This window comes from Oenanthe melanoleuca, chromosome 6 (genome assembly GCF_029582105.1).
Source record: "Oenanthe melanoleuca isolate GR-GAL-2019-014 chromosome 6, OMel1.0, whole genome shotgun sequence".
Classification (NCBI taxonomy): Eukaryota; Metazoa; Chordata; class Aves; order Passeriformes; family Muscicapidae; genus Oenanthe; species Oenanthe melanoleuca.
This window is the reverse complement of record NC_079340.1, coordinates 32,165,963-32,193,925: the sequence shown is the minus strand read 5'-3', so window position 1 is coordinate 32,193,925 and position 27,963 is coordinate 32,165,963. Positions and strand designations below refer to the sequence as shown.

Genomic DNA, 27,963 nt, shown 5'->3' with positions numbered 1-27,963 from the left:
CAGAGGAATATAATCACTGCTCAGTAAGTGGAGGAGATACTGGAAAAATGAGGCAGGTCTGAGCTCAATTTGCTGTGTGTCTGTGAAGCTCAGTGAGGAGGTTCTGTCTTGACCAGATAGCCTGAATTTCAAGGCATCATCCAATGAGTCAGTGGTAAATTATATGGAATTATTTAGCTGTTTTCTTAATCTTCTGCCCTGCAATTTTTTTCCATTTCAGTGAGAGGTTGTGCTCTTTTTATGACATCAGGTTCAATTACACTGAATCCTCTAACTATTCCATCTATTACTGTGTGCACAAAGATAAATCTGTCTGTATCAGACCAGAATCTAGATAAGATATCTCATTATGTGGGTGTTGTGCACGACAAACTGCACACAAACTGGCTGTCACAAGGTTTTTTATATAAAGATTTTAAAATTCAGGATTTTTTTTTTTTTTAAAGACATTTTGTGAAAAGATAGAAATTCTTTTGAGTTGATTCCAATTACAGAAGGAGCAGTTTGGTGTGCTCAGAATGACTGTATTCTCTTCTTGATTTAGTTTGCTGTTTGAGAAATGATTTAGTAAAAGTATTAGCTCAGACAGATGAAAGAATAAACTCTTAAATCTACCCCAAGTCATGTATTAAAGCTTCCATTAGTACATAGATAATGTTTTAGACAGTTTTACCTTTCACTTCCTTTTAGTCTGGAGTTTGGCTTAGATGATGCTGAAGAGTTATTTAAAGTGAATATATTCATGCATGCTTCTGGAGCAGGCAGCTGTACACAGTAATTCCATTTACTGACTGATAAATAGTGGATCATGCATTTATATTACATGTTTATGCCTTCAGGGAAAGCTTTCTTACAAGTGTAGTGGATTTTTTTTCCCCTCAAGGAAAATGATCAGTGTGGAAAGGTCTCTTACTTGTGGTTAAGCCAAAACATCATTCTGATGAGCAGACTGCAATCAAATCATGCAATGAATTTCCCAGAAATCATTATCCCAAAAATCAGCATTTAAACATGGATTAATGTTAAAATTTCAAACTGACCCTTTCAACATATAGAGTATTCATAGGTTAGTAAGAGCCTATGGAAGATTTTGGCTTGTTTGGCCTTTTGTTTTAAAATGGAGATTTTTAAATGTTCTTGGTTTTTCTTACCAAGGTTTGTGAAATCTTGGACATTCTGATATTAAAGAAACAGTCTGGAGCAAATTAAATAGACTGAGTGAAATCTCTTGCTGCATTTTTAATTTAACATGAAGGATCTTCTCACTTCTCCCTCACCACACTCATCCTCACCCATAAATCATTCCCATTTCCAACACTCCATGTCTGGTGACCTCCCTCTGCCACTGCTGGGACTTGGGAGTTTGGGGGATTTCTTGAACTGCAGAAATTTAATTTCTCAAGAAAGAGATGTTCACAGCTGCTCAATGGTTTCAAATATCTAATGGGGAAACTGGGTGGCCAGAAAGGCTGTCCTGAAATTCCCACTCTGCCCTATACATGGATAAATTTAAAATTTACTTTATTTAACAGCAGAGTCACTTCAGCTGCTAAAAAAAAACATATATAAAATATTTCAAAGGACAGGCAATGGGACCTTAGTGGGGGATTGTGTGCCTTGACTGAGGTTTAAATGCTGAATTGACTGGCTCTCCTGTGGATTTTTTTTTTTAAGGATCACTCAGAAAACCCTCTGGGTGCAGCAGTGACGCTGGCTCATGAGCTGGGGCACAATTTTGGGATGAATCACGACACACTGGAGAGGGGCTGCAACTGCAAAGCATCCACAGATAAGGGGGGCTGCATCATGAACCCCTCCACTGGGTAAGTGCCAGTGAGACTGGCAAGCTGCACAAGCTCCAGCTACCATGGGACATCTGTGCTTTCCTTTTGTGCCTCAGGAAAGGTAAAAAAAAAAAAAAAAAAAAAAGAAAAAAAAAAAAAAGATTTTTCAAAGCCTGTCAAATCTTGTTGCAGTTATCCTCCTCAAGCTGAAAAAGCTAAATGTTATCAGAGCACAACGTGTACTATTGCACTTTTCTATTTCCAGGTTAAAAATGTGAGAGAGAAAAATGCTGTAAGCAACTGTTTATTTAAAAATCCAATCCACAGCCAAACAAACTGCATTGCAAGTGTTAAATCAGAATTTCACCTTCTCTCATCTTGCCAGCTGAGCATCAGTCACAATAGGAAATGAGCCAAGACTGAGATGAGTGGGTAGGAAATTCAGTAATGCAGGAAATGCACTCTCTGCAAACTCTTTGTCTTGTGCAGAGCAGGTTTTGAATTTTGCACAAACTTTTGTTGTAAGTGTGGAGCACTTTTAGCATGCAAGAAAATTAAACCTGCAAGGCCAGTGGGATTTAAGGCTGTTCTGTGTGCAGAGGGAAATCTTCCAAGAAAAGAGATCAGAAATGTGGGGGGAAAAAACCAGTGGTCACTTCTGTTTGTGCAGGGCCAGGAGCTGGGCTGATGATCCTGGTGGGTCCCTCCCAGCTCAGGATATTCCCTGATTCCCTGTCAGTACTGCAGGGTGGCTCTGCTGATGGCCAAGGACTGTGCCAAGGACAAGAGGGTTCTGTAGACACTGAAATTTCAGGCACTCTGGGCAGAGTGAGCTGTCACTGCTTGCAGGGATGTATTTTAAATTCCTGTTCAAACTGAAGGATGGAAGGAATGAGTTCTCCATGTTCAGACTAGGACTGGAAGGATTAAATTGCAGTAAGATTTGCCAAAGCTCTCTGATGGTAAGACTGGGCTGCCTGTGACTGGAATCCAGTAAGAACCAGTGGGGTAAAACCTGCCAGCAGTGTGGGTACGGCTGGATGTGCCTTAGGCCAAGAGGATGCTCTGGATGTTCTCTGTGTCCCTTCCAGCTCCAGAGTTCACTCTGTGCACTTAAAGTTCATCTCTTGCTTAAGATCTTCTTCTGGGAATTGTGATCAGCTCTCCCTCTGCCTTTTCCAGGACTGCAAGTTTCTGGGAAAGAAGGGGAGCAATCTGGGAGAGGCCAGGGAGTGTTGGGCAGGGCTGTTTCTGCTGGTCAGCCCAACAGCAGCCTTGGAATTCCTTCAAAGGCAGAGCTGTCAGCCTCCATCAGGGCAGAAATCAGCATTGTGGCCAGAGGCCAAGCACAGCGAGCTGAGAGACAAACAAAAGAGTTGTGAGAGTGGAGGAGGATGAGAGGCACTTCTGCATCTGGAAAAGAAAAATAGCTCAGCTCTGTTGAGACAATAGGTGTAACTATCCCCATGGAACTGCATCCTGCAAGGCCAGGGCTCTGTGCACTGTGGGCACAGTGAGTGGGAGAGGGCTCTGAGCTGAGCTGCTGCTGAGCAGGGGCAGGCAGGGCTGGGCTCTGGGCTGAAGGAGGAGCTGCAGCTTCTGCCAGCTCAGCTCAGCTACTGCTTCTGCATCCACCTGCTCTGCCTGGGAATAAACACTGGGATGCTGTCAGGACAGGAATTGCTGGACACTTTCTGAACTCATCAGGTGAGGGACATTAAATAGCTCCTCCCTCATTCCTCCTTCAGGCTGGAGTCCTTGAGTGGATCTGATCCTGTCCTGGTGCTGGATGTGCCACTCCAGACCCTGGGCGTGGGTTGGCTCAGGGCAAGGTCAGAGCCAGGCTGTGCCCACTCAGTGTCCCTCAGGATATGAGGAATTGGATATTCCATTCCCCAGAATATGGATGGGATTGGATATTCTATTCCTCAGGATATGGATGGAGTTGGATATTCCATTCCTCAGGATACGGATGGAGTTGGATATTCCATTCCTCAGGATATGGATGGAGTTGGATATTCCATTCCCCAGGATATGGATGGAGTTGGATATTCCATTCCTCAGGATATGGATGGAGTTGGATATTCCATTCCTCAGGATATGGATGGAGTTGGATATTCCATTGCTCAGAAATGAGGAATTGGATATTCCCTTGCTCAGGATATGAGGAATTGGATATTCCCTTGCTCAGGATAAGAGAATTGGATATTCCATTCCCCAGGATATGAGGACTTGGATATTCCTGCCTCCTCCCCTGGGGACAGCTCCCAGCAGCTCAGCTCCCCCGTTGGGGTTTCTGTGGGTGCAGGGCTCTGCCCACCCCAGCACCCCAAAGGTTTGGCAGGGGCTGTCAGCTCCTCATTGTGATTCCCTCCTTGGATTTTCACCAAACTCTGCATCCAGTTGTGCCTGAGGAAGAGCTGTGGCCCTCACAGCCCTGGGCAGGCTGATTGTTTGCACAGGTTATTGATTTAGAAATGGAAGCTTTAACTTTGGGTTTATAGCCCCAGGCTTTGTCTCAACACCCTGCTGTCAATCTGTGATAAATATTCCTGGAGAACACTTCCTGCCTTGAGCCAAGCTGCATCTCACCAATTTCAAATTAACACTTTGAATATTTAATTAGCCAACGTGTCTCACCCATAGCAATATTCCCTCAAGCACCAGTATTGAAGGAACACTGAAAAGTTTCCTCTCTGGAAGTGCTTGTCTGTTAAGGGAAGGCCAAATGAAAGTTCCTTATCTCAAATGCACCTTAGAAATAGCCAAAAAATCAAAACTAAGAGCATCCCACATCCATTTAGAGAGACTGCCTGCTCTCAGTGTACTCACTGCACTGACTGTTTTTTTCTAATTGGTTTGAGGTAGATTTAATGAGTGGAATAAAAAAAAATCTAGCTGAAGTTAGTATAAAAAGCACAGAGAAGTTCTTACCTGGTGTCTACAAAAAATAGGAAATATCTAAGATATACCAGAAAGGCCTCTGTGAATTTAACTTTGGAGTCATTGGTGTGGTCGTGCACAAAAGGGAATGTTTTAAGGCTGTTGACTTAAAAGGGATTTAATCAATTATTGTAATTTCTTTCAGTTCTTCTGTTTCAGTCTTTGAAGAGGTCTTGGAAATTATGTCTTGGTGGAAAAAAACCTCCAGGGATCAGGGTGGAATTTAAACTCTGTTGGATTTATCCTTTAATCAGCTTCCTGTAGTTATTATTCTTAAAAGATACCAGCAAGATGAGCAGCAGTTGTGTGTGAGCTACAAATGTTAAAGACCTACTACTTTGGCAAAATGTATTTTTTATAACATGAAATGAATCACAAAGCTCCACAAATTTGTGTCAATACAGGACTTTTAGAGATTGAAATATCTGCTATGAAAGTCACAGGAATCCTTCTGTAGAAACAGGGGTGGTTCCTATAAAAATACTCTCAATGAGGAATATTTAGTGATAAAAGTAGTATTTAGTACTATGGAATATTAATACTTAAATATATTAAATATAGATGCTAATCCTATCAGTATGGATTATTTAATACACATTGTCCTCTTCTTTAGGCATCTGTTGTAATGATATTACTCTAGTTTTTTTAATTGTCTTGTACACGGACCATTCCAAGTGAAAAAAAAAAGGAATATTAGAAAGATCTGTGAATCTTTTTACTGAGATCTCATCTGGAAACTAAGGGACCAGGCTGAGCCAGTGAGGGCACTTCAGTATTCCACTTGTTTTCCAAATATCTCCCTAAAGTGTCCCCTCTTAGCAGTGAAAATATTCTTCCTGCCAGGTAGATAAATGCCAGAGAGTTCTGGTGCAGCCCAAGGCATTGGGCTGGATTTATACCCTCACAAATGTGAGCAGAATTTAGCACTGCAGAGCCAATTAGCAGCTCTTGTTTAATTGACTAATTTTGGAAATGCACTTTTTTACACATCCTTCTTCATCACAATGGAGCACAGGGGCCTCCATGGGGTTTGAAGCCAGGTGAGCTCCCACTAAGAAGTTGAAATATTGAGTTCAGATATTTTGAGATTTTTTTTGCCAGCCTTAAGGGAAGCCAAACTTTGCTAGTTAGTGTTCTCCCCTCCTGTAAACCCAAGGGTTGAACTTCCCCTCACCCATTTTCCTGTGTCCTGAGTGCTGTGCTATTTTAGCCTCCATGCAGGGGATCCACACAGGGGGGTGAACACCCTGGAAATTTGTTCTCCCTTCCCTCTCACAGGGAATGCTCCTTGATGCTTTTCCATTTCCTCTTCCTGGGTGAGGTTAATGAGAGCAGGAATTCTCCCAGGATGGGCAGTTTCACCATTCAGATGCTGATCCCTCAGTTGTTTTTTTCCCTTTGGAATGGCCCATTCCTGCAATAACAAAATCCTCTTTCACTGGTGGAATTGTTTTCTCTTCCCAGGTTCATTTCTTCTTGCTGGATCATCCCAGCTCCATTTGTTCCATCTCCCTTTCCACAAGCTGGTGGAAAATAGGGAAAGTGCTGCTTTGTGGGGTTCCCCTGCAGCCCCCTTTGCACCTGGATGTGGGAATGATGATTTTTCTCAGGTCTGTCCTACTGCCCTGTGCCCCATTGCTTTCTCCATCCATTCATTATGAGATGGAACACCTCACATTGATCTGGAAGGGTCTCCTCAAAGCCCATGATGGAGAAAAGATGAAATAAATGCAAAATCATTTAAAATACTCAGGACAATGTAAATGCTGTACCACTATTGTTTCAGGACATGTAAGGAGAGGTAGATACTCAAGAAGAGGAGAATCTGATGTGTGAGAGAGCATGGCTACTGAAAATTGCTTAACAATCTCTGAATGAAAGAAACCTCTTGGGAAACTTTGTTTTAATCCAGGTCCCTAGTAGGCTTTCCTCTTTTCCAAGAATTCCAAGGTGTTTTCTGGTTTACATCCCTTGATGACACACAGGAAGGAGGGAGCAGCTTCTTTAGGATCCTTCCCCACACACCAACTCCCCTTTGTCCTGCTCCTTCTGTGTGATGCTCCTTTGGAAAAGTCAAGAATGAATTGAACCCCTCTGCCTGCCTTTCCCCCACCCTGTTCTTATCTTGGATCTTGTGTTCCCATTTCCAGTTTTCACAGCTGGAATTTAAAGTCACTCTGTGCTTCCCTCTCACTTAGATTTTAAATTGAATTTACTCAGATAAATAGGACTGCAAGTGTTACAGGGAAGTGGAGCTTGGGCTGTGACACTGCTGGTGGAAATTCCTGTTTTGTGTAGTGATGAACATGAATGAAAAGAAAGGAGAAATGAGATCAATTTAACCTCTCAGCTATAGATGATTATTTTAGAGGATTTTTATGGAACGGTGCCTCACAGGAAAAAGAAAGAACAGCTAATTTTGAGTAATTGCCTTTCAGTACACAATTTCACTTTAATTATTGAGTTTTTGGAGGCAGGGTCTGGGGGAGGAGACCAATTAGGAACACAGAAAGAGCACAGAGTAGAAATCATACATAGAAAAACATGGGTTCCTTTATTGCTGTAATTGGGAGAAGACATTTTTCTAACCAGTTCCACCCTGCTGTTATCAGTAAATTTTAAAGTAAAATTAAAACCTTTCTGTTAGAATTAAAGCAGGGAGACAATGAGAAGCTGCTTATTTGTGAATGAAAGTGAGAGCAAAGGTGATCTGCTAAGACTCAGCTAAGTGACAGTCCCAAATTAAACTAATGACTCAAAATGAGCACAGCTGAGGAGAAATGGGGGAAAATTAACCATGGGAAGGACCATCAGGTGGGCTTCTTCCAGGTACTACTGAAAAAGAGCCTCAGTTCTTTATTTAGGGTTTTAATTCCCTCCTGGAGCAATTAGATATTCTGCACTGAACACTGAGTACATCAGTAGTAATTAAGGTGAGATAAAATATTTAAGTGGAAACAGAGTGGTTTTTTTCTGAGCAGCAGCAGCAGATGTCTGTGAGGAGCTCAAAGTGACACCAAGAGTGGCACAGGAGACAGAGCAAATGTGCACATCCCTGTTTGCCTCCCTGGGGAGGGGCTGGGCCAGGGATCTGCTGTGAGAGTGGTCCAGGCATCCCTGGATGAGCTGAGGAACATTTGCTCTTCAGAGGCCAATTCCTGTGCTGTGAAATCTGGGAGAAGTTATCCTTGAAAGGCAGCTCAAAGGGTTCATTTGCTGCTTTGCTTTCCTGTGTTAGCTTCAGTGGCCAAGGAGAGGTGCTTCACACTTTATTTTGTGCTTTTTAGAAATAAACACCCATTTCTGCTGGCAAGGAAAAGCTGGTTTTATTGGCTCCCCTCTATTGACAGCCTCTGTGGTAGCAAATACATTATCAGACACATCTATAATAGCTATTTATTTGTTTTCTCTTCCTGCCCTCATTCCCATTTTGTGCTTGTTCCATACTCTGGAATGTCCTGCTGATTTTCCTGGTCTGATTCAATCTCTGCAGTGCTCAGATTTGGAGATTTCTCTGGAGTGCTCAGTGCAAGGGCAGGGTTGGCAGAAGCTTTGGCATTCAGGTGCAGGATTCCAGCATCAGAACACTCCCTCTTCTGCAAATTTCTGGGGTCCAAGGATGCATCTGGGATGTCCCCAGAGCCACTGAGGTGCCACAATTTGGATTAGTGAATATTCCTTAATTAAGTGTTAGGCAGAGATGTGTGAGTTGTATCTGTGTGCAGGGTCTCTGTCCAAAACCATCTGATATTTCTGATGGAAACATGGGTTTGGGAAGAGAAATTTGCCTGTGTACCCAAAGCCCAACCTGGTTTGTTCCTGTGCTGCAGTTTTGCTTCCACCTCTGCTGAACTGGAGCAGCATTTTTGGGAGCTATGTGAAAACCCAGGTGATGGTGATGCCTTAAGTTTTAGATTTATATTTTCCAGACTCTGTACTGCATTAGTGTGTAACTCTGAACTCCATATAAAGTGTTAGCAAGCTCTCACATCTCAGTCAGACAAAACAATCCTTTTCCAGCCCCAGAACCAAGGACACCACTGATGGATCTGGGGCAGATGAGCAGGACTGGGTCAGGCTGAGGAAATTCAGCAGCTCCTTCATTCCTTCCCCTGGTGCAGAGTCTGGGGGAGCAGCACCCCATAATTAAAGTGCTCCCCAGCTGTCCTTTGATGGTGCTGAAGGTCTGTGGATCCCTGTGGGTCCCTCATTACCATTAATGAGGTTTAGGGCTGCACATCAAAAGCAGACCAGTGGCAGCAATGCTGATTTTACACTGCTCAAGTGAATATTTGCATCTTAGAGAGTGTCTGAGGGCTCCTGGAGAGCTGTTTGGGTCTTAAAAGGTTTTCTTCTTATGTTGTCATCTGCCTTTGTTTGATTTTTGAACTGTCACAGAAAAAGTATTTATTTAACTACTGTATAAACATGTAGTTAAATAAATAAAACATAGTGAAAATCTCTTAAAGACACGTTGGGAAAGTGCTAATCACTTGTGCCATTTGTTGCATTAAGTATTAGTTTCAATCACTTTTCTCCTTTTTGAAAAATGATCTCAAGGAAGCAGAACATAAGGTCACCCTCATTTTGATCATTCAAAGGCTGAACTGGAGTCTCCAGATGTGCAAATAACATCTGATTACAGATAATAACATCTGAGATTTCCAGCACACTGCTCCAGAACACAGACAGGTATGCTATGAAAACAGCACCAGCACCTCTCCAGATTAAAAAAAGAAAAAAAAAAAAATACAAAAGGTCGGGGTGAAATGGGAAAGAAATCAGAAACAGAGTGTGGGAAAGGACACTTTAGTTTACTGAGTGGTTCTCTTTTTTTTTTCTTGGAGATGTCTTGCAGCATCTTGTAGCTGCAGAGCTGTTCAATGTTAGATAATCAAACCATCAGTAGTTAGCACAGACTCCCCTGACCCCTCTCAGTCTCTTTTCAGCTGTTCAGACCTCACTTTGCATTTTTCAGTCTGGCAGCTTAGAGCCATTAAACTCTGGAGTCAGCAGAACGATCTGGAATTACCTCTGTTACAATTTGAGGAAAATGAAATTATCTTTCAGATGTAAACAGTTTCTAATTAAACTCTGAAGCTGTTTATGTTTCCAAACCAGTCTGAGCTGAGCTCGGCACAAAGACAGACTTCCTTTTTCTTTTTTTAATAAAGTTGATATACTGATGTCATAAATTACTTGTGACAGAGCTAGGTCTGTTGTGCCAGCAGTGCAACTCCTTTTATTTAAAAAAAAACAACCCAAAACCTTAAGCAACATATCTCTCTGCCCCAGTAATTTAGCACATTGCATTCTGGTCCTTCCTTTAGTAGGAAACAGCCACGAGATTACAGAAGAGATTTATGTCAGTCTTTCCCTTCCCTCCAAGTAGCCCCATGTCTGAAGTGCATTTGGCCTTCTTTTTTTGTTAATAATTTCCATGCCTGGCAGATATATTTAATTTTTGTGATAAATAAGATCTGCATTGAAGAATTAGTAGCGTTGGTTGAAATCCATTTAATTTTTCCCAGTCCTTTGCAGGAGTGGGTCACTGTTAGCAATTAGCACACAGAACTAGGGGGCAAAAAGAAAAAAAGAAGAAAGATAATTGCTTTTTATTTAGTTTAGTCTTTCCCATCTCAGTAGATGTGCTTTAGAAGGGAAAATATTTGGCTTTGCTGGTGTATTCTCAAGGAGAACTGGCACAGATTGACAGCATGACTTTGCTGTAAGTGAAGCTGACAAGGAGAGAGGTGACTTCTCAAATGAAAACACATTTTACTCCTGGTGTGATTATTTATAGCAGATACTTAAGGACAGGCAGGGGTTTCTGCCATGAGATGTATCCACTTTTCCTGGCCTGGATGCTGGGATGAGAGAGCTCAGCTGCCTTTTGTCTTGTTGCTGTAATATCCATAGGAAATATAGCTGTGAGAGGGACATTTTTCTCCTGCAGTGCTGCTATTGCCATGACCCATGGGAACAAATCATATCAGGACATTTCCCTTTATCTTGACTTTCTGTTTCATCAAAAAAAGAAAAAAAAAAAAAAAAGAAAAAAAAAGGAAAACAAACTCTGAACTTTCCAACCTGCAGGGATAAATCTGCAGCACAGTGCATGGAGAGTTAAGCACCCTGTGTCCAGTTTTAATTGGTGTTAATGAATTCCAAATTCCTGGCTTAAAAAATGGAAACATACCTTAAAGGGCAAATCCTGAAGGTCACATGAAAGCTCCTTTTTGAAGATGTGTTGTGTGCCCAGGAGCACTTGGAGGAATTGCTGTGGACTTGCAGGGCTGAGTCCCTGTAATTAACCAGTGCCCACAGCTGCATTTGCCACAGTTGTCATGGGAATCACAGAGCCCTTTGTGCCTGGCACAGATGTGCAAAATGTTGAAAATTTTACCCTGGCAACACCTTCCTGCAAAGTCATTCCTGATCTTTTCTAATGTCAAAAAGTCACAAAGTGCTGGGCACACTTTACTGGGGGTTCTGGTGGCAGCAGTGCAGGGAGGCTCCACTTCAGCCTTTGCAAATGAATGAATGCAGCCCCAGTGGTGGGTTAAGATAAGAAATCACCTATTTTAGAGTAAAGGCACTGAGAATGAAGAGGTGAAATAACTTTGTGTCCTGGAGAGCCTTTCTGTCTGTCTCTTACAGCATGGGAATTGTGTTCATCTCCAGCCCTGATGCTCTCCTGGCAGCCAGCCACCACCAGGTGAGAAATCCAGAGCTGGGAGGAAAACTCCCATGGATTTCAACAAGGCCAGGATTTCATCAGGATCCATATGGGTGGTTTTTTAGATTTGTTAAAAGCCTTTCATTGCTGTGAGTAAAAGTTTTAATTGGCTCATTAAGGATCCCTATGTCATAGATCATGGTTGGATTCATCCTGTCCTAATGGCTTGAAATAATGAAATAAATACAATGTGGCTGCTAATTTTATTTTGCTCCAGCTCTGTGAAAAAGAAAGGGGAAGGTAGAAAAAGTGATTCTTTGTAATTGTATATTTAGGATTTTTAGAAGAATTCAATTTCCACTCATGTGAGGTGGTTTAGGTGATATGGGATAAAGAGCTTTTTCCTCATAACAGAAGAATGGAAGGTGGGAATGCTGGGGAAATTCAGACTGACTTTTTTTCTTCACTTTTCTTTGGATCTTCCAAAAGAACAAAAAATTGAGCCATGCTGCTTGCAAGTCAGATCCTCCTGTCTTGGATTCCTGATTTATTGAGAGCCCAGGTAGTACAGGTGTTAAGAGAAATCAATATGAGCCTGCCCCCCAGGTATTTATTATTCCCAGCTTTTTGCAGGGCTCAGATTCTTTTCTCCAGCACCCACATCTCACCAAGAGGCATTTCCATGCACTTCATTCTCTGCTCCTGCTCTTCCCAGTGGAGCAGTTTCTCCATGTGCCCCATCCAGGTCCCTGGGGTTTGTCTGTGCCAGGAGATGACTCGAGGATTCCTGTGGGTCCTTCCAACTCAGGATTTTCTGTTAAATCCCTTCTCCCTAGCCTGGGTTTCTCCTGGTTGGGTTTAGCCCTCTTTGGGGTCTACTTCCCTTAGCTTGGTATTATTTGATCTGCTCACCTGATGTCCAGGTTCATCCTCACCCAAATCCATCTCCTGAGCCTCAGTGCCCTCTTTGACAGGTCTTTCAGTGAATCTGATTCCTAAAATCAGATTTTTATTTTTTTTTAATCCCTGTCTGCTCCTGGCCCATTTTAAAAAATCAATTCCAAGGTTTTTCAAGGGAGATAATTAGAATGTAACTGCCTGGAACAAAAGCAGATTGTAAAATCATGTTGGGAACTAACCAAAGCACCTTTTCCCTAATCAGAAATCAGCAGGAAGCTGATCTTCAGCAATGGTTTGGACCATTTGTCTTTATTTGCTCCTCACATGCTGAGGATGTTGTGTTTTGTGTGACAAATTTGAACTCAGGGCACTCTGGTTGTGCTCCTTTTCCAGATTTTCCTTCACTGCTGGGAGCTGCTGGCAGGCACAGGGTGTCTGCATCCCTCTTTTCCTTAGCCTGGGACCAGACCTGACCCAGCCTTTTCATCCCTCCCTCTGCTCTGTCTTTGCTTTTTGACTTTTCCTGTAGTCAGCATTGGATTAGCCTCAAATTCTAAGCAGTAGATTGTGAAACCTGAACTCTCAGCAATCCAGCAAATTTTTATTAATGAGGTAGTGGTCTAAAAGGAAACAGAGCAAAAGATGAGCCAGAGGCAAATTCAAACTGATTATAGCTCCTTGCCTTGGCTGTCTGGTTTCCAGCAGGAAGAACAGTTGTCTGAGTTCAATTCCCATGGAGCTTTTGCAATGCAGATAACTCCAGCACAGAGTCAGGATCCTGTCAGGGGTGATAAATTGGTTTAGTATTGCTTCACCCCCAGAGCACAAAGGAAAGTCACAACAGGCCTCTCCTCCAAGAAAATACTTCTCTGACCATCTATTTGTCAAAGGGAAAGTAACTGCTAATAATGTTTTATTTGGCAGTTTTGTGACTGCCACAACAGTCTATACTGTATAAAGCTATTAAGTGTTGCTCCCTTGCAGAATGGATTCTTGGGAAGCATCCAGGCATTTCTTCTGTCACTGCTTTCTGCCCTGAAGTCCCACATCCAGTGTTATAAATCTGCCTTTTTGAATATTCCAGGTAGTTAAAATTTCACCTCCCATGTAATGGGAGAGTCAAGGCTCAGCTGGGGCCCTGTCAATCCAACCTGGGCACCTGAAGGGAGACTGCTGGAATTCATTCTGGGAATCTGCACTGTCCCCAGGGAAAAATTAAAACAAGCTTAAGGCAGTTGTGTGCAAAGCTTAAACATTGACTTGGAAAGGCTGTCCTTCCAATAAACCTGGAAATTCCAGTGTAGCACAACAAGCCATCCAATTAAATTAACCACCAGTGGGATATATTCCCAGTTATTTATTGGAAGAGTTAGAAGCCACCATGTAGTGAATGTGGCAAAGCTGTAGGAGAAATCTGGGCTTGTTTTGAAGTCACTGACCATGAGCTCAGACAGAAGAGCTTTGATGTCATCTCTAACTACATGGCCCAATTCTGTGCTCTACTTTATTGATGCTCTGGGGATTAAAACTCCAAAAGAGGAGCAGGGGAGTGAAAAATAGGCTAGAAAAATAAGTATGGGTTGTCATACATCCTCTATCTTTTGAAGCAAACTTCCCATTTAAATACTTTATCTGTAGATAAAACCACTCTACATTTTGAGCTAAATCCTTCCTGAAAAAGATGTTCCCCATCAGCTCTGGGACTGATGTCTTGGGCTGTCATGTGCTGCTTCCAGGAGCCCAAAGGCTCCTCCAGCTTCTCCCCTCCTCCTAAATTTCCCAATTTGCTGTTTGCAAAAGCTTTAGGTGTCAAACCATCTGCAGGTACCTTTAAGCTCCCCATTTTTTGTGCTGGTGGAGTCAAAAACTTGCATTGTGCCTCTCTCCCTCAAAAGTACTTACAAATTAAGACATTGTTTAAATAATGGATTAAAAAGTTCTCCCATATTATGGCACTTGTCTAATTAATAGATTAAAAAGTCCTTCCACGTTATGGCACTTGTCTAATTTTAAACAATTGCTACTAAAATGTGAGGTGTAGGAAATAACATGTAGTGACAGAACTTGATACATGAAGGGATCTGTAGTATTTGAACACCTATTTCAATATCAAAGAAAACTGGATTTTATCTCCTGCTTGACACCTAATTCTGTGAAGTTCTTTATGCTTACTAATTCATTAACATACCTGCTGTACAGAAGAGCTGGAGTGTCAAAAATGTCATCTCATAGCAAATTCACTTTCATTCTGGTAGGCTCATCTCTCTTAGGAGCCCATGAAAAGTTGTTTTCAAAAGCTGGAGAGCAGTAATAATGTCGAGAAGGTTAAAACCAAGGGGGATGTTTTTGGGTGCAAAAGAATTACGTCAATTAGATCAGGAGTTAGAGGAGGCTGGAAAATTGTCACAGTTCCTTGAAATCAGCACCTCCCTGGGTCTAGAAACATTCATGCTGCTTGAGTTTCTGCCTTCTAGAGGTTCATTCTTGGGTTACTTTCTCTAGTGCCGCCATTTTTTTAGTGGAAAAATTAGTTACGCCTGTATTAACAAAAACAACCCTATCCCTATTCTTTAATTTAATCCTCCCCACCCTTTTTTATGTTTTTGTGTAAAACTCAGAAAACTCACATATTTCTGTGTCAGGCATTCTCTAGATCTGAACAAGGAGGAGCTCAAACTCACATCTCCATACTCCAGTAAAAGGGTCTGCATTGCTCATCCCCTCCAGGTGTGAGGCAAAAATCAAGAATTTTGGAGATTAAGGAGAGTAAATATTTATATTTTTGAATCTCAAAGGGTCCTTGGCTCGAGACAGACACAAAGTCACTGTGCTGGTCAGTTCAGACAAGGTGTTGGAAATTCGGGTGTTGGAGTAGGGAAACTTCTGACTCAGCACTCCTCTTGTCTTTGAGCACCTTCATGCTCCTAAAAAGCACAGCTGGTGCCAGAGCTATTTCCAGATATGGCCCCTCAGGTTTGGGTTTTCAGGAATTCTGAGCAAAGTTCAGTCCAAGTTTTTCTGCTCCTTTGGAAATTAGCTAGCCAACAGTTGTTTCCATAAGCATGCTCCAAGAAAAAAAAAAAATAAAAGTGTCCCTTTTAAAATTAATATAATCTCCAATTATCATATTACCTCAGGGAGGGAGGTCTGGTGGTACTTAACAGAGCTCTTTGGGGCTCTTGTGCATTTTAATTGGGTGAATAATTGTAAAACACTTCAGGGTCTTTTGGTAAAAGGCTCTGTATAAACATTGCCATAATGCTGAATAATCAGGCTGTGATGTGAACTGGAAGAAATGAACCCTATAAATAGATGTGTATATACATATTGTGTGTGTGTGTACACCAACATTTGACAGAACAGCACAGTTCCTTTAGAAAAATCCTGCTGCTCGTGAATAAGAAATAAAAAGTGAGATTGGATAGTGATAATCATAATAATCAAAATGTTTTCAAGATATGGTGAGCCTGTGGTTTATCCCCTGTGCAATGGACAGAGATCTCCCAGATTCATTGTGTTACCCCTTGTGCTGCTTGTGGGGACACAGACAGACCTGTGGTGTTTGATGCAGGAGGAGCTCAGGCAGGTGGATCTGAGTTCTGAGATGCGGGCAGTCAGGGTTTGGAGGAACCAGGGGAGTTCCACCTTTCCTGGGCGCTGCTGCAGGGTTTGGGGCTCCTGCAGCTCAAGCAGTGCCCCATTCCAGATGGGAGGACAGAGTGGGACATCCCAGAGCCCGAGCAGTGGCAGCAGGGCTGGTGCAGCTGCTCTGCTCTGACCCTGCACGGACCAGCAGCCCTGAGCTCTGCCCGATGCTCTGCCTCTCTCATCTCCTCTGCCTGCAGTTTTCTGGGGCAGTGGCTCAGTTCCTGTGCTTGTGCTCTCCTGGCATTCAGCTCCTGAGGAAGGGGAATTCCTCTGAAATGGAGATGACGGAGATGAGTTTTTATATTTCATGCAAAAAAAAAAAAAAAGAAAAGAAAAGAAAGAAAAGCCTGTGCTGGGCATGGAGGTGCTGGTACAAAGAATCCTCTCCTGTTAAATGGGACTTGACAGAATGCTGATGCCACTTCACTTAGTTAATGGAAGGAGCCATCTAATACAGGCTGAATGCAGAAGTGCCTAAAGGAACCTGGCATTTGGAGGGCTGGAGTGCTTGAAATGTAAATGGATGGGACAAGCCCAGGCTCTGCTTCCCAAGGAATTGATTACCAGGGATCCTCTGATGACTCTGAAGGTCTTATTTGCAGGAGCAGGCAAAGCTGTTTTTGCTGGAAACTGGGATATTTGTTGCTGGGGATTAAACACATCCTTTAAGCAGCAAGGAGACACCAAGGAATGCTGTGGATTCAAGAGGGGTAGAAAGACTGAAATATTTTTCCTTGCTGTAAAGCCTGAGGAGACTGATGGCAGTGCTGGGAATAATTTGAGTTCTGTAGAGTTGTACTCACAGCCAGAGCAGTTTGACAAAATGATCCATTGTGTATTAAATCTACAGATTCAGACAGTGTAAAAAATGTATGGGACACAGCGTTTTAGAATAAGAGTTAGGCTGGACTAAAGTTTCCTTTCTCTTTCCAACTGTAAAAAAAATAAAAAAATAAGGATCTGTAACAGAAAATGTCTGGAGTGAAGATGAATGGAGTTTAAAGACTGCTGATGAATTTTTTTAGCTCTGGAAGGTTCTCTCATGGCATTTATGAGCTGGTTTTCCAAAAGAATAAGTGTCTGAGCTACCACAGGAAGCACAAACATCCCTGTTTAGATATCACTGAAATCTTGGAGACAGATCAAGGACTGACTTTACTGTGGAGACCCCAATCCCTTCTGCCACCCTAAGGCAGCTCCTTGCAGGTGAGATCAGAAGCCTCTTTACAGGAAGCTCCTGTATTTGTTCAGAGGATTAATTCCTCTCACACCACCATTCCTTTGTCATTTTTTACAAGCTCCAGACGTTGATTTGAGCACCCCTGACATCTGATACTTGTGACTTCTTCCCATCCCATCTGCCAGGGACTTCGTTCTTCTGATGAAACAGCTTTAAAATTGCAGAGGCAGACAAAATACAGCCTAAAGTCACAACAACCAAGTGTTGTGGCTGTTGCATGGAACTTTATTGGTCAAAAAGTGAAGACTGGTTGTGTATCAGAATATCACATTAAAGATCAATCAAGTTCCCAGTGAAATACCAGTTGGCACCAATAGATGTGGGATCTTCTCTTGCATGGTGTGGTTGCCCTGAAGTTTCTGTTTCCACCAGCTGTGTTTATTTCTGGGTTTTTATTGCTTTATTTGGGGATTAGCTGGTAAAGAAGAAGCATTTCAGGAAATGTCATCATGTGCCATGTGCTGTACTGATGTCAGCTGAGGAAATCAGTGTCAGGAGCAGGAAAAGCCAGAAGATGAATGGATCTCTGAGTTCAAAATAGGAAACAGCTTGAAGTTCCTTTTGGGGGGAAAACATAAAGCTCATTCATCAGCAATGACACAGTTTCACCTCTGGCACAGAGAGAGGACTGCTGCTGATGGACAGACACACCTCTCATCCATGCAAATGGTCCTGGGAATGCAGGGATGCCAAGGAACAGCCCTAAAACATTGGCAATGTTCAATTAGCAGGTTGACATCACAGAACTGGTGAGCTGTTCTCATGATCTGTGTGTGGCTGAGAGTGTCACATGGAAATTGCATTAATTGTGTTCCTGAATGGATTGCATTCCCTGTGAGCTGTGTGTCTCCTTGTCTCAGCCCAGTGGGTATCAAAGAAAACCTGTTCCTGAATGGATTTCATTCCCTGTGAGCTGTGTGTCTCCTTGTCTCAGCCCAGTGGATATCAAAGAAAACCTGTTCCTGAATGGATTTCATTCCCTGTGAGCTGTGTGTCTCCTTGTCTCACCCCAATGGATATCAAAGAAAACCTGTGCCACTGAAGAGCAGGATCTTGCCTGGATGGTGCAGTATTCATTTATTCACACTTTGATATGAGGACTGTGTTTGATCAAGCTCTCATCAGGATTTATCAGTCAAGTGTATCTGGATTTCTTTGTTTTTTCCTGCTGTTTGGCAGGAATGTGCACCCATCTACTTGTTCACAGTCACATACACAGAATTTTGTGAGTTTTTTTCCCAGTCACACTGAGGTAGGACAGAAGTTTGTGGTGTCCTGTTAAGAACATCTCCAATTGCTCAATATAAAATGGTCAGTAGTTTTCCAAGAGCCTTTATTTTCTGTTCCATTACTCCCAGTACCTTCCCTGTCCTCCCTTGGGGCCCAGCTAACAGCCTGGCTCCTACCTCCTGCTATTCTGAAATTTCTTTATTTATCTTAGTCTCTGTCATTTTGCTGAAACATTGATATTTTCCAGCAATCAGCTTATTACACGGAGATGCCTATTAGCTTTCTGAAGTCATATGTCAGTGAAACTCAAAACTGTTTACTTTAACTTGACAAGCCCTATAGTGATATTGGAAAATTATTTTCTTCTTCAGACTCATGTTTATGTTCTTTTCCAATGAGCTGGCTGTTTTATTGCAAAAGAAACTGTAAAAGAGGTAATTTTAACTAGGCACAAAATATATTCTGTTCTGTAATGTATCCATAACCTTCTAGAAGATCCTAATTAACTTCCTTATGTCAGCATAGGAAGCTCTATTGCATTTGTAGTTGCCAAACATTTCTTTCTTTTTAATAGAAATTATCCTTTCAAAGACCTACGGGCATCATCATCCCCAAAACAAGCTTTTCATTTGAGGATATCAGAAACACCAGGAGATTAATGGAAGTCTGAAGTTCAGCAGTGCAGAATTTCTCTCTGTTATCTTGCTTGTCTGCAAGGATAACAATCCTAATAACACGTGGGTGACACAAAGCTCTCAGTGAATAAAGTGAAATTGCCAGGTTGGCTCGTGGGCTGCTGAAATGTTGAGTTACTGCTGGAGCAGGCAGTGACAAAGGTATTGAGTCAGGGGAGAAGCTGCTCTACAATGTGTTTGTGGCACAGGTTCAGTGTAATTCAATGTGGATGTGAGATATTTGGGAAAACTTCCCTGTGAAGGTGGAGAGAGCCTGGCACAGAGAAGCTGCGGATGGAGCAGCCACAGGAAGGGACCATGGCCAAGCTGATGGGGCTTGGAGCACCCTGGAGTGGTGGAAGGTGCCCCTGGAGCTGGGATGAAATGGTCTCCAAGTCCTTTTCCAGCCCAAACCATTCTGGTTCCAGGACATCTCAGCCCAGAGCAGCCCTTGGACACAGAGCTGTGTCCCTTGGTGTCTCCTCTGCAGGGCAAACTGCAGACATCCATCAGCAGAAACAGAATTAAGTTCTGCCAGAGGAAAACACCAATTATCTGCTGATATTTGTACTGCACAGGATGGGTTTGTTTGCACAGTCTGGGTGTTTTGCAAAAGCAGTGTCTGCACAGCAGGGCCCAATCCTGCACTCTGCACTGGGAATTCCAAACAGGAATAATTCCAGCACAGCCCCTTTACAGTCCTGCTGATTTAAAATAAAAACTGTCTTTGCCTTAATCATGCAGATCCCAAGCTCAGCTTTGATGAATTGCAGAAGGCTCTTATCAAGTAACAGTGGATTTTTAATTTTATTCTTTTTTTCTTTCCTGAAAAGAGCAGGAAGTTTGCCATTCTGCAGAGCAAGATGAATAAATTTGCCATTTGAGGCTGAATTTTCCAGGAAGGATTAGGATCTTTTGCAGTCCTGTAAATGCAGGGCATTACTTGCAAACCCAGCATTTCTTTAGGCTCACAATCACAATTTGCATTATAACTCCATATGCAAAAGAGAGTAGAAGGAATTTCAAATGTGAACACTTCCAGTCCTTAACAGCAGCTACAAAATGAAGTGAAAAAGTGAAAATTCCTTTACTCATAGTCAGAAATTATTATTATTGTTATTATTATTGTATTGGGCTTGATTTCACAGTGAATTGCTCTATCTCATTCTGTGTGATAAAAACTGAACACAATCTTCTGGCTGAGGCACAGATGTGCTAAAATGTCACCATGTGGCAGGAGAGAGAGGTTTTCATCTCATATAACAACCTTCCTTTTGTCTCCATGTGGTTTTTCTCCAGCTATCCATTCCCCATGGTCTTCAGCAGCTGCAGTAGAAAGGACCTGGAGAACAGCCTGGAGAAAGGAGTGGGAATGTGCCTCTTTAACCTGCCTGAAGCCAAGGAGTCCTTTGGTGGCCAGAAGTGTGGGAATGGCTATGTGGAAGATGGAGAGGAGTGTGACTGTGGGGAGCCTGAGGTAAGGCACCACCTGGGGGTCACTGCTCATGTCCTGCCTGCAGGTTTTGGACAGTGGAGGGTTGGTTTGGTGTGTTTGGTGTAAAACAACTCTCCCTTCTCTGCTTCCATCCCATCACCTTAAACCTCAGAAGTGCAGGGAGTCTCAAGTGCATTGACAAAGTTCAGGCAGGGCTTGGGTTAAGAATGTGCTCAGTTCATCCTTGGAGAGCAAAGCCTGGCTTGTCCAGCAGACTGGCCATGACCTCCTGCTCCTAGAAGTTCCTTTCAGCCTTAGCTCATCAGCCAAACTCAAAAGAAGTTTGAGAACTTGGCTCGAATTTCTCAAGAAAACCCTCGTTAGTTGAGGGTTTGTTTCCATTAATGAGAAGCCACTCATATATTTATATTTATATTTATGTCAATATAACCATGGAAGCTGAGAAATCATTGGATGGTTTGGGTTGGAGGGACCATAAAGATAATTTCATTCCCCCCTGCCATGGGCAGGGACACCTTTCCCTATCTCAGGTGGCTCCAAGCCCCATCCAACCTGGCCTTGGTTCCAGGGATCCAGGGGCAGCCACAGCAAATCTGGGCACCCTGTGCCATATATATAACACTATGTAAATAGGAATATTCATATTGGCCAGGTGCTTTTCACTGCAGCTTCAGTTTTCAGGTACAAGACTTTTCCCTCCTTCACTGTAGGATTTTTCTTTCCCTCTAGCCTATTACCTCCCAACAGAAATAGCCTTCACTGCCTCCCAGACAGATTGCTGCTGCTTCAAAGATTGTCCCATTTAGTTTAGTGAATGTGTCAGAGGATCCTCAGATCAGCAGGAGATAGGCAAAACCTGGGGGTCAAATAATATCTGAGCTGCCATCCTTATCCCTTTTACATCCCATCCTCATTGGCTTTATTGAACTTCTCTCTGATTATCTGAATTAAAGGCAGCAGCAGATGAGGGATTTGTTTCCTGTGATAAATAGGGACCTACAGACAAAAGAGATGGGGGCAGTTAAAACAGCAAGATACTGCTGCATCCTGCCCATGGAGTGTACTGGATTTGTCCAAGCTGAGGATTTCCTGACAGTTCACTCACTCTTGAGGGTAACAGGGTTGGAGGAAGCAGCCTTATCTCCTTGTTTAAAGTCAATAGAGTGCAAGCAGCTTGCAAATGCCTTTCTAACCCAGTTATCTTTCTTGTTTTCATTTCTGAACTTTGTGATACCTTTTCAAGTCAAAGCCACTTAATGTCAGCAAGCACTGGCTTGATTTGCCTCTCCTTACTGTCTTTTTGCCTTTTTAGTTATATTGGAAAAAACTGCAGCTTGGGTGCAATTAAATTTGGTTTACTGCTCTAATCTGAGTGGTGAAAACTTGTGTTATTAGTTACTAATTCACTTCCCAGTCATTTGTACCAGCTGAGTTCTGTCCATAGTGTTGCAGTACCCCAAGAATGAGTGATATTAGGATTAAATTCTTCCATGAGGGAGGTGAGGCCCTGGCACAGGTGCCCAGATTTGCTGTGGCTGCCCCTGGATCCCTGGCAGTGCCCAAGGCCAGGTTGGACACTGGGGCTGAGATCACCCTGGGATAGTGGGAGGTGTCCCTGCCAGGGCAGGGGCGGCACTGGATGATTTTTGGTCCCTTCAAACAAAAACTATTCTATGATTTTATGATCCTAAAAATTTTAGATTATATGGCCAAAAATGCCTGATGTGCTGCAGTGTCTGTGGAAGGAGGATTAATGTAGATTACAGATGGAAACATAAAAGAATGAAGAGAAGTAAAAACCCTCAGTCCTTGAAAGATGAAAATGTGTCTTTTATAACCAGCTGCAAAGGGGAACAGAAAACTACAAATTGCTAACTCAGAAGTCAGACAAATTACTTCCAAATGTAATTAGGAGTGAGTGCCCAAAGAGCTGTGAGATGCCAGGGACGAGTCAACACGGCTTTTGTGCCAGGAACTCTTGTCTTACAAAATCTTTTCTTTCAAAATCTTGTCTTAGAAATCCATCACAGTGCTCTGAAGGGTTTAACAAGTGGATGGGAAGGGACAGGGCTGTCACTGCAGCCTGTGAGCACTTCAGAGAGGCTTTGGACCAAACCTTCCACCAAAGCTTCTCTTGGAGATTGAGCAGCTGTGAAGGAGAGAAAACTGCATGGGCAAAAATTGGGTTAAAGGAAAAGAAATACATATAATCAGGTGTAAATCATCCATTTCATGCTCTGGAAGGAGATCTGCTGTGCTGAATCCATGAGATGTGTCCTGGGGACTACACAACTCAGCATTTTCATAAAGAGCCTGGGAAGAGGAATAGTCTTTAATTTGCTGATGATATTAGTGAGGCTGCTAGAGATGAAAACTGGCTGTGCAGGACTGCAGAGAAACCTTCTGAGGCTGCTGGAACAGGCATTAAGATGAAAAATGGGACTCACTGAGGAGTGATGCACATTCCAAAAACACAAAGAAGATGATGGACTCTGAGCTGACTCTGACCATGGAGGAACAAGACTTCATATTGCAATAAATAGTCTCATGAAAATGTCAGCCCAGTGCTCAGGAGTGGTCTAAAAGGTAAATAGGCTGTTAGAAAGTACTAGGGGAGAAATAGGGAAACAAAACAAAGCACCAGTAGACCTCTATAAATCTGCTGTGCCTGAAACTGCTTGTGCAGGTTTTCCCTACCCCTCCCTGATCCCAGGGAGATAAAGCAGAGTGGAAAAAGATTGAGAGAAAAGCAATAAGGTGGTTCAAAGTTTCAAAAGGGCTCTGGCTGGAAAAGAAGAAAATGAAGGAAAATGCAACATAAGCTGATAAAATCGTGAGGGGAATGGAAAGGGTGAGTGAGGAGAGATTGTCCCCCATGAGAAATGAGCAGATGAAGTTAGAAAATGGCAGGTTTCAAACAAGCAGAAGGAGCTGCTCCCCTGACTGTGTTGGTTACCTGGGAGTTCCTTTCCTCTGACCCTTACAGGTGCTAAAAATGCCCCTGGAGCTAAGGGAAGGGCAGGAGACTGGGAAGGTGTCAGTGTCCCTAAACACTGCTGCTCTCAGGGGAGCACAAGGACAGAGGAGCTATGGGCTGACCCAGTGGGGTCTGTCTTGTGTTCTTAGGAAGGAGAGGATAAAAACCAGGTGTCCTAAAAACCAGAGCCTGACATCACCTGGGGGGTGCTGGAATTGTTCTGGGGTTGGGCTGCTCTGGTTCCTCTGAAGAGCCAGGAGAGCCACAGTGAGAAACCTCCTCCCATCATTGCTGTAATTATTATTATTATTATTATTATTATTATTATTATTATTATTATTATTATTTATTACTATTTAACAATAAAAATAATAACAACAATAATCTCCAGCACAGCAATAAATTCAGGTGGCAGCCTCCACCCTCCAAAAGCCTGGTGAACCTTTCTTGTTTTTTTGCTTGTTTATGTTAAAATCATTCCTGACAATTTGATAGCCCAGGCACAAAAACTATTTACCAAGCTCATTCCCTGCAATGAGCAATAAGTGAGATAGCAATTGGAAATTCCAGAGAAGAAGAGCTGTGTCTGTATCCCAGTCTGCCTGTGGAATGCTGAATGCTGCTGTGGGGCCAGAGCATGGGGCATTGCTGCCTGTTCAGAAGGACTTTAATGGAACTGACACTCTGCTCTGCTTATCTCAGATTGTTTTGGAGGTGAATTTATAAAAGGTGCCTCTGTGCAGAGGAATGTTACTCCTGACATGCAGCAGCTGCCCAGGAATATTTCTGTAGCCTGCTGCCTTCCGGTGATCAAAAACAGGAGCAGGAAGTTGTTCCTCTGCTTCAGAGCACAGTTGGCTTTGCACATCCAGGAAGATATTACCTAAAATACAGTGAAATGCTGAGAATCCTTCTGGTTTTTGCTGGTCAGTCAGTCCCTGCCTTCCAGCTGGGAAGCTTTGAGAAGCCAGTGAAGTAACAAGGAGCTGTGAACATCACTCTAACCCCCTCCTTCTTCCTGTGCTCCCTCTATGGTTAGTGATCCCTTGCTAAGTCAAACAGACTTAACACAGCTGAAGAGCAATTTTATCTGCTGCTATTTCTGTGAGAGAGATGAGATTCCAGCTCAGCTGGTGTAACTTGCAGCTTGTGGGCATTATCTTGGAAAAACAAATCCATTCTTTTCTGAGGCTCCTTACAAGCTCGTTCTACTGACAATAAAGTTTGCAGGAGCCCACACACGGCACCATCTAATCCACAAGTGTGAAATTGGGATGTATCAGTGAGTGAGGCTGCAATTCATGTTCATTCCATATCTCAGAGCTCTATTACTGCTGTACTCTGATAAGGGATTACATGGAATCGTGTCGTTGTCTTCCTCTGTGGCAGCCCCAGCCTCCATCCAAACAGGAGCCTGGCCAGCAGCTATCACAAAATAGAGCTGTAGTTGTGATGCTCTGCAATCACAAACCTCCTGGATCCTCTCTGGAGGCAATGGAACCATTCCACTGGTTCCTGTGGAAATCCAACACCCCAGGGCTCCATCAGCATTGGTGTCAGCACACTTGGGTTGTTTGTGATATTTAGGATTAGATCCATAGCTGGAATAAACCAGCCCTCCTCAGCAGCTTCTCTGGCTCTACTACACTTATTGGGCTTGTTGAATCTGAGGGCAGACAAGGCTGTTTGGATCAGGTTGTTGAATTTCATGCATAATTCATGATTTCATGCCCAGCTTTTCTTGGCAGAGCTATAGGCAGCCTCTTGACTTACGGCTCATTGTGACTGAACATTGTCTGCTCTGATTTACCCTCCCAAATTCCTGCAGGAATGCACAAACCGGTGCTGCAACGCAACCACCTGTGCCTTGAAGCCTGGAGCAGTGTGTGCACACGGGCTCTGCTGCGAGGACTGCCAGGTGGGCCACGGGAAATCTCTCTCTGCAGGTGGGGAGGGCACAATTCTGCATTTTCCCCTGCTCCAGTGCAGTAAGCAAGGATGGAGGACAAGTAAATTGATATTGATAAGCGTTAAGACACTTGTGTGTCATGTGAGCAATTAAAAAATTCCCAAAATATAAATTATTGAAGGAGCAGATCAACTGATTTTTAAAATTCTCTCTGTGCTGTTTGTGACCCCTTCAGTTGCTCATGTGAAACTTCTTTTCATGAACTTTTGTATGCTTTAATTTTTCTCATTCCTACATGACAAGCAGTCATTAAATGCTGAACTCTCCTTTTTGGGGGAAGCATATGTATTTTTAATAGCAGATCATCAGCTGTTGTGGTCTCCTAACATTCTATAAAACCAACTTACCAGAGGTATTTACCTGCTGGAATTCTCAGGCCCTCCCTTGCCCATGGGCTAATAAAGCATCCAGCAAGTTGCCATCATGTCTGTGGTAACCCACAAGCTTGGAGCAGCAAGGGATCCCCACAGCCAGGAGTTGCTTTTTAGCAAAATCAATCTTCATGTCCTTTGCTTTTTACCAAAGGCAATGTGATTAAAATTCAGGGCTGCTCCCAGAGCACACCCAACTTTTGTGGCTGCTGTTGGGAGTGAATGTTCAGATGGGCACATTCCACCATCTGTTCCAAAAAAATATCATTTTCCATGGAAATCAGTGCAGGACAGAAACAGTTACATGGACTAGTGTTGTAATTAAGTTTGAGAGATCTTGATGCCCATCAAAACAACATTTCCATGCAGGAAATGTAACTCCATAGATTTATTAAGGTTCAAGGTCATTGAATTGAACCTTCCAGCCTGGGAATTGTTGGGCATCTGAATCCACAGTCAAGTGGGCTGGTGGCCCAGTGTTCTGTGATCCGCTGTGCCAGATGGAAAATCTCTGATCTGACTTCAGCCCAGTGCTCCCCATCCTCCTTGCCAGAGTTTTTGTGTTCAGACACAATGGAAGAGCCACTTGCAAACATCAGGGCTGGGGCTGCCTTTTGTCGTGAGCCGTGTGTGCAGCTTCATCTGACCCTCCTTCCTGCCACATCCTCCCAGCACGGCTCAGAGCAGAGCTGTGCAACCCCTGCCCTGCCCTGCATGGCTGACCCAGCCAGGCACAGCCCATGGAGCTGTGTTTGCTCTGCAGCTCAAACCAGCGGGGATTTCCTGCCGGGAGTCCAGCAACTCCTGCGACCTGCCCGAGTTCTGCACCGGGGCCAGCGCGCAGTGCCCGGCCAACGTCTACCTGCACGACGGGCACGCCTGCCACGGCGTGGATGGCTACTGCTACAACGGCATCTGCCAGACCCACGAGCAGCAGTGCATCACCCTCTGGGGCCCAGGTGAGCTGCCAGAGGCCTGGGGGGCGATAAACACCTGGAGGGTCAGCACTGAATTGCTGGGTGGTTCGTTCCAGCCTCGATTCGCTGTCGCGTGCTGCAAGTGGATGGGTGGGCTTGGACAAATGGTTTCCTCCTGACTTTGATATGGCCTGATGTCACCCCACAAGGTGCTGGATGCTCCTGGCAGGTTGAAATCACAGCCCTTTTCAGGCTGCTGGGTGAGCTTCCCAGCTCATCTGCAAAACAGATGTGTCTGCTCCATCCCAGGCAGGGTTCAGCTTCTGACACTAACATGAGACTCCTGGATCATTGTGTGTGTTTTATTAACTGGTGTCACCTAGAAACTGCCTCCTGGCAGTGCTTGTAGCAGGCTGTGCTCTGAAGCAGAAAGGGATTTTATTCTCCTGTGGGAATTTGCTCCCTTTTTGTAGAAATCTGGTAACATGAGTTCTTGAGTTGTTCTCAGCATCTATCCCAGGAAAGCTGTTCACCTTTCTATAAAGCCCTGTGACCCTTCCACTGCAGTGCAAGTATTAACTCAGCATTTTGGTATGAATCCAAATCATATCTCCTTCAGCATCTCTGACCTTCTGTCTCAAATTTTAAAAACATTTACCTCTCCTAAGGAGAAGCATTACTTAGAGATAGGCATAATTATTTCTTTTAAGGTCAAATTTCCAGCCCCTTTCAATTCAGTATCTCTAACTCTTCTCCAAAACTTCTGTATCAATATAATGGCACACAGATGTTTCCCTTGGTCAAAACCCTCCGCAGAACTCCACTGAAGAATTTATCTGTTTCCTTCCCAGAGAACATGGACTTTTTACAATCTCTTTTTAAAAGAGCATTAAAGCATCTCAAGAAGCAGCCCCAGTGGTACAGGCAGCAGGTCAGCTTGGCCAGGTGGGTGGAAGAACACGTTCAGGAGTTGCAGTTCCAAATGAAACTCCTCCCATGGAACAAAGCGTGCCCCAAATCCCACGCGTGTCGTAGGGTTGATGTGAGCTCATAGAGCCATGGACAATTATAGCCTCCAGTCTTAGTCAGACTGGGACTGCTAATCCCTGGATACAGAGACGTTTTCTCTTGCAGAAAGCAGAAATCTCCTCCTGAACCAGTTTCCCATGCTGTGG

The 27,963-nt window shown here is 43.4% G+C and overlaps 1 protein-coding gene across 1 annotated transcript in view; it reads left to right on the top strand.

The window, feature by feature from the left end:
- The window catches only part of ADAM12 (ADAM metallopeptidase domain 12), a 168,248-nt gene that overhangs the window by 119,392 nt on the left and 20,893 nt on the right, over positions 1 to 27,963 (top strand). Inside the window, exons 11-14 of the mRNA XM_056495215.1 lie at positions 1,675 to 1,823; positions 20,398 to 20,575; positions 25,360 to 25,449; positions 26,635 to 26,830. Coding sequence (XP_056351190.1) covers positions 1,675 to 1,823; positions 20,398 to 20,575; positions 25,360 to 25,449; positions 26,635 to 26,830 — 613 coding nt within the window. The remainder of the gene's footprint in view (positions 1 to 1,674; positions 1,824 to 20,397; positions 20,576 to 25,359; positions 25,450 to 26,634; positions 26,831 to 27,963) is intronic.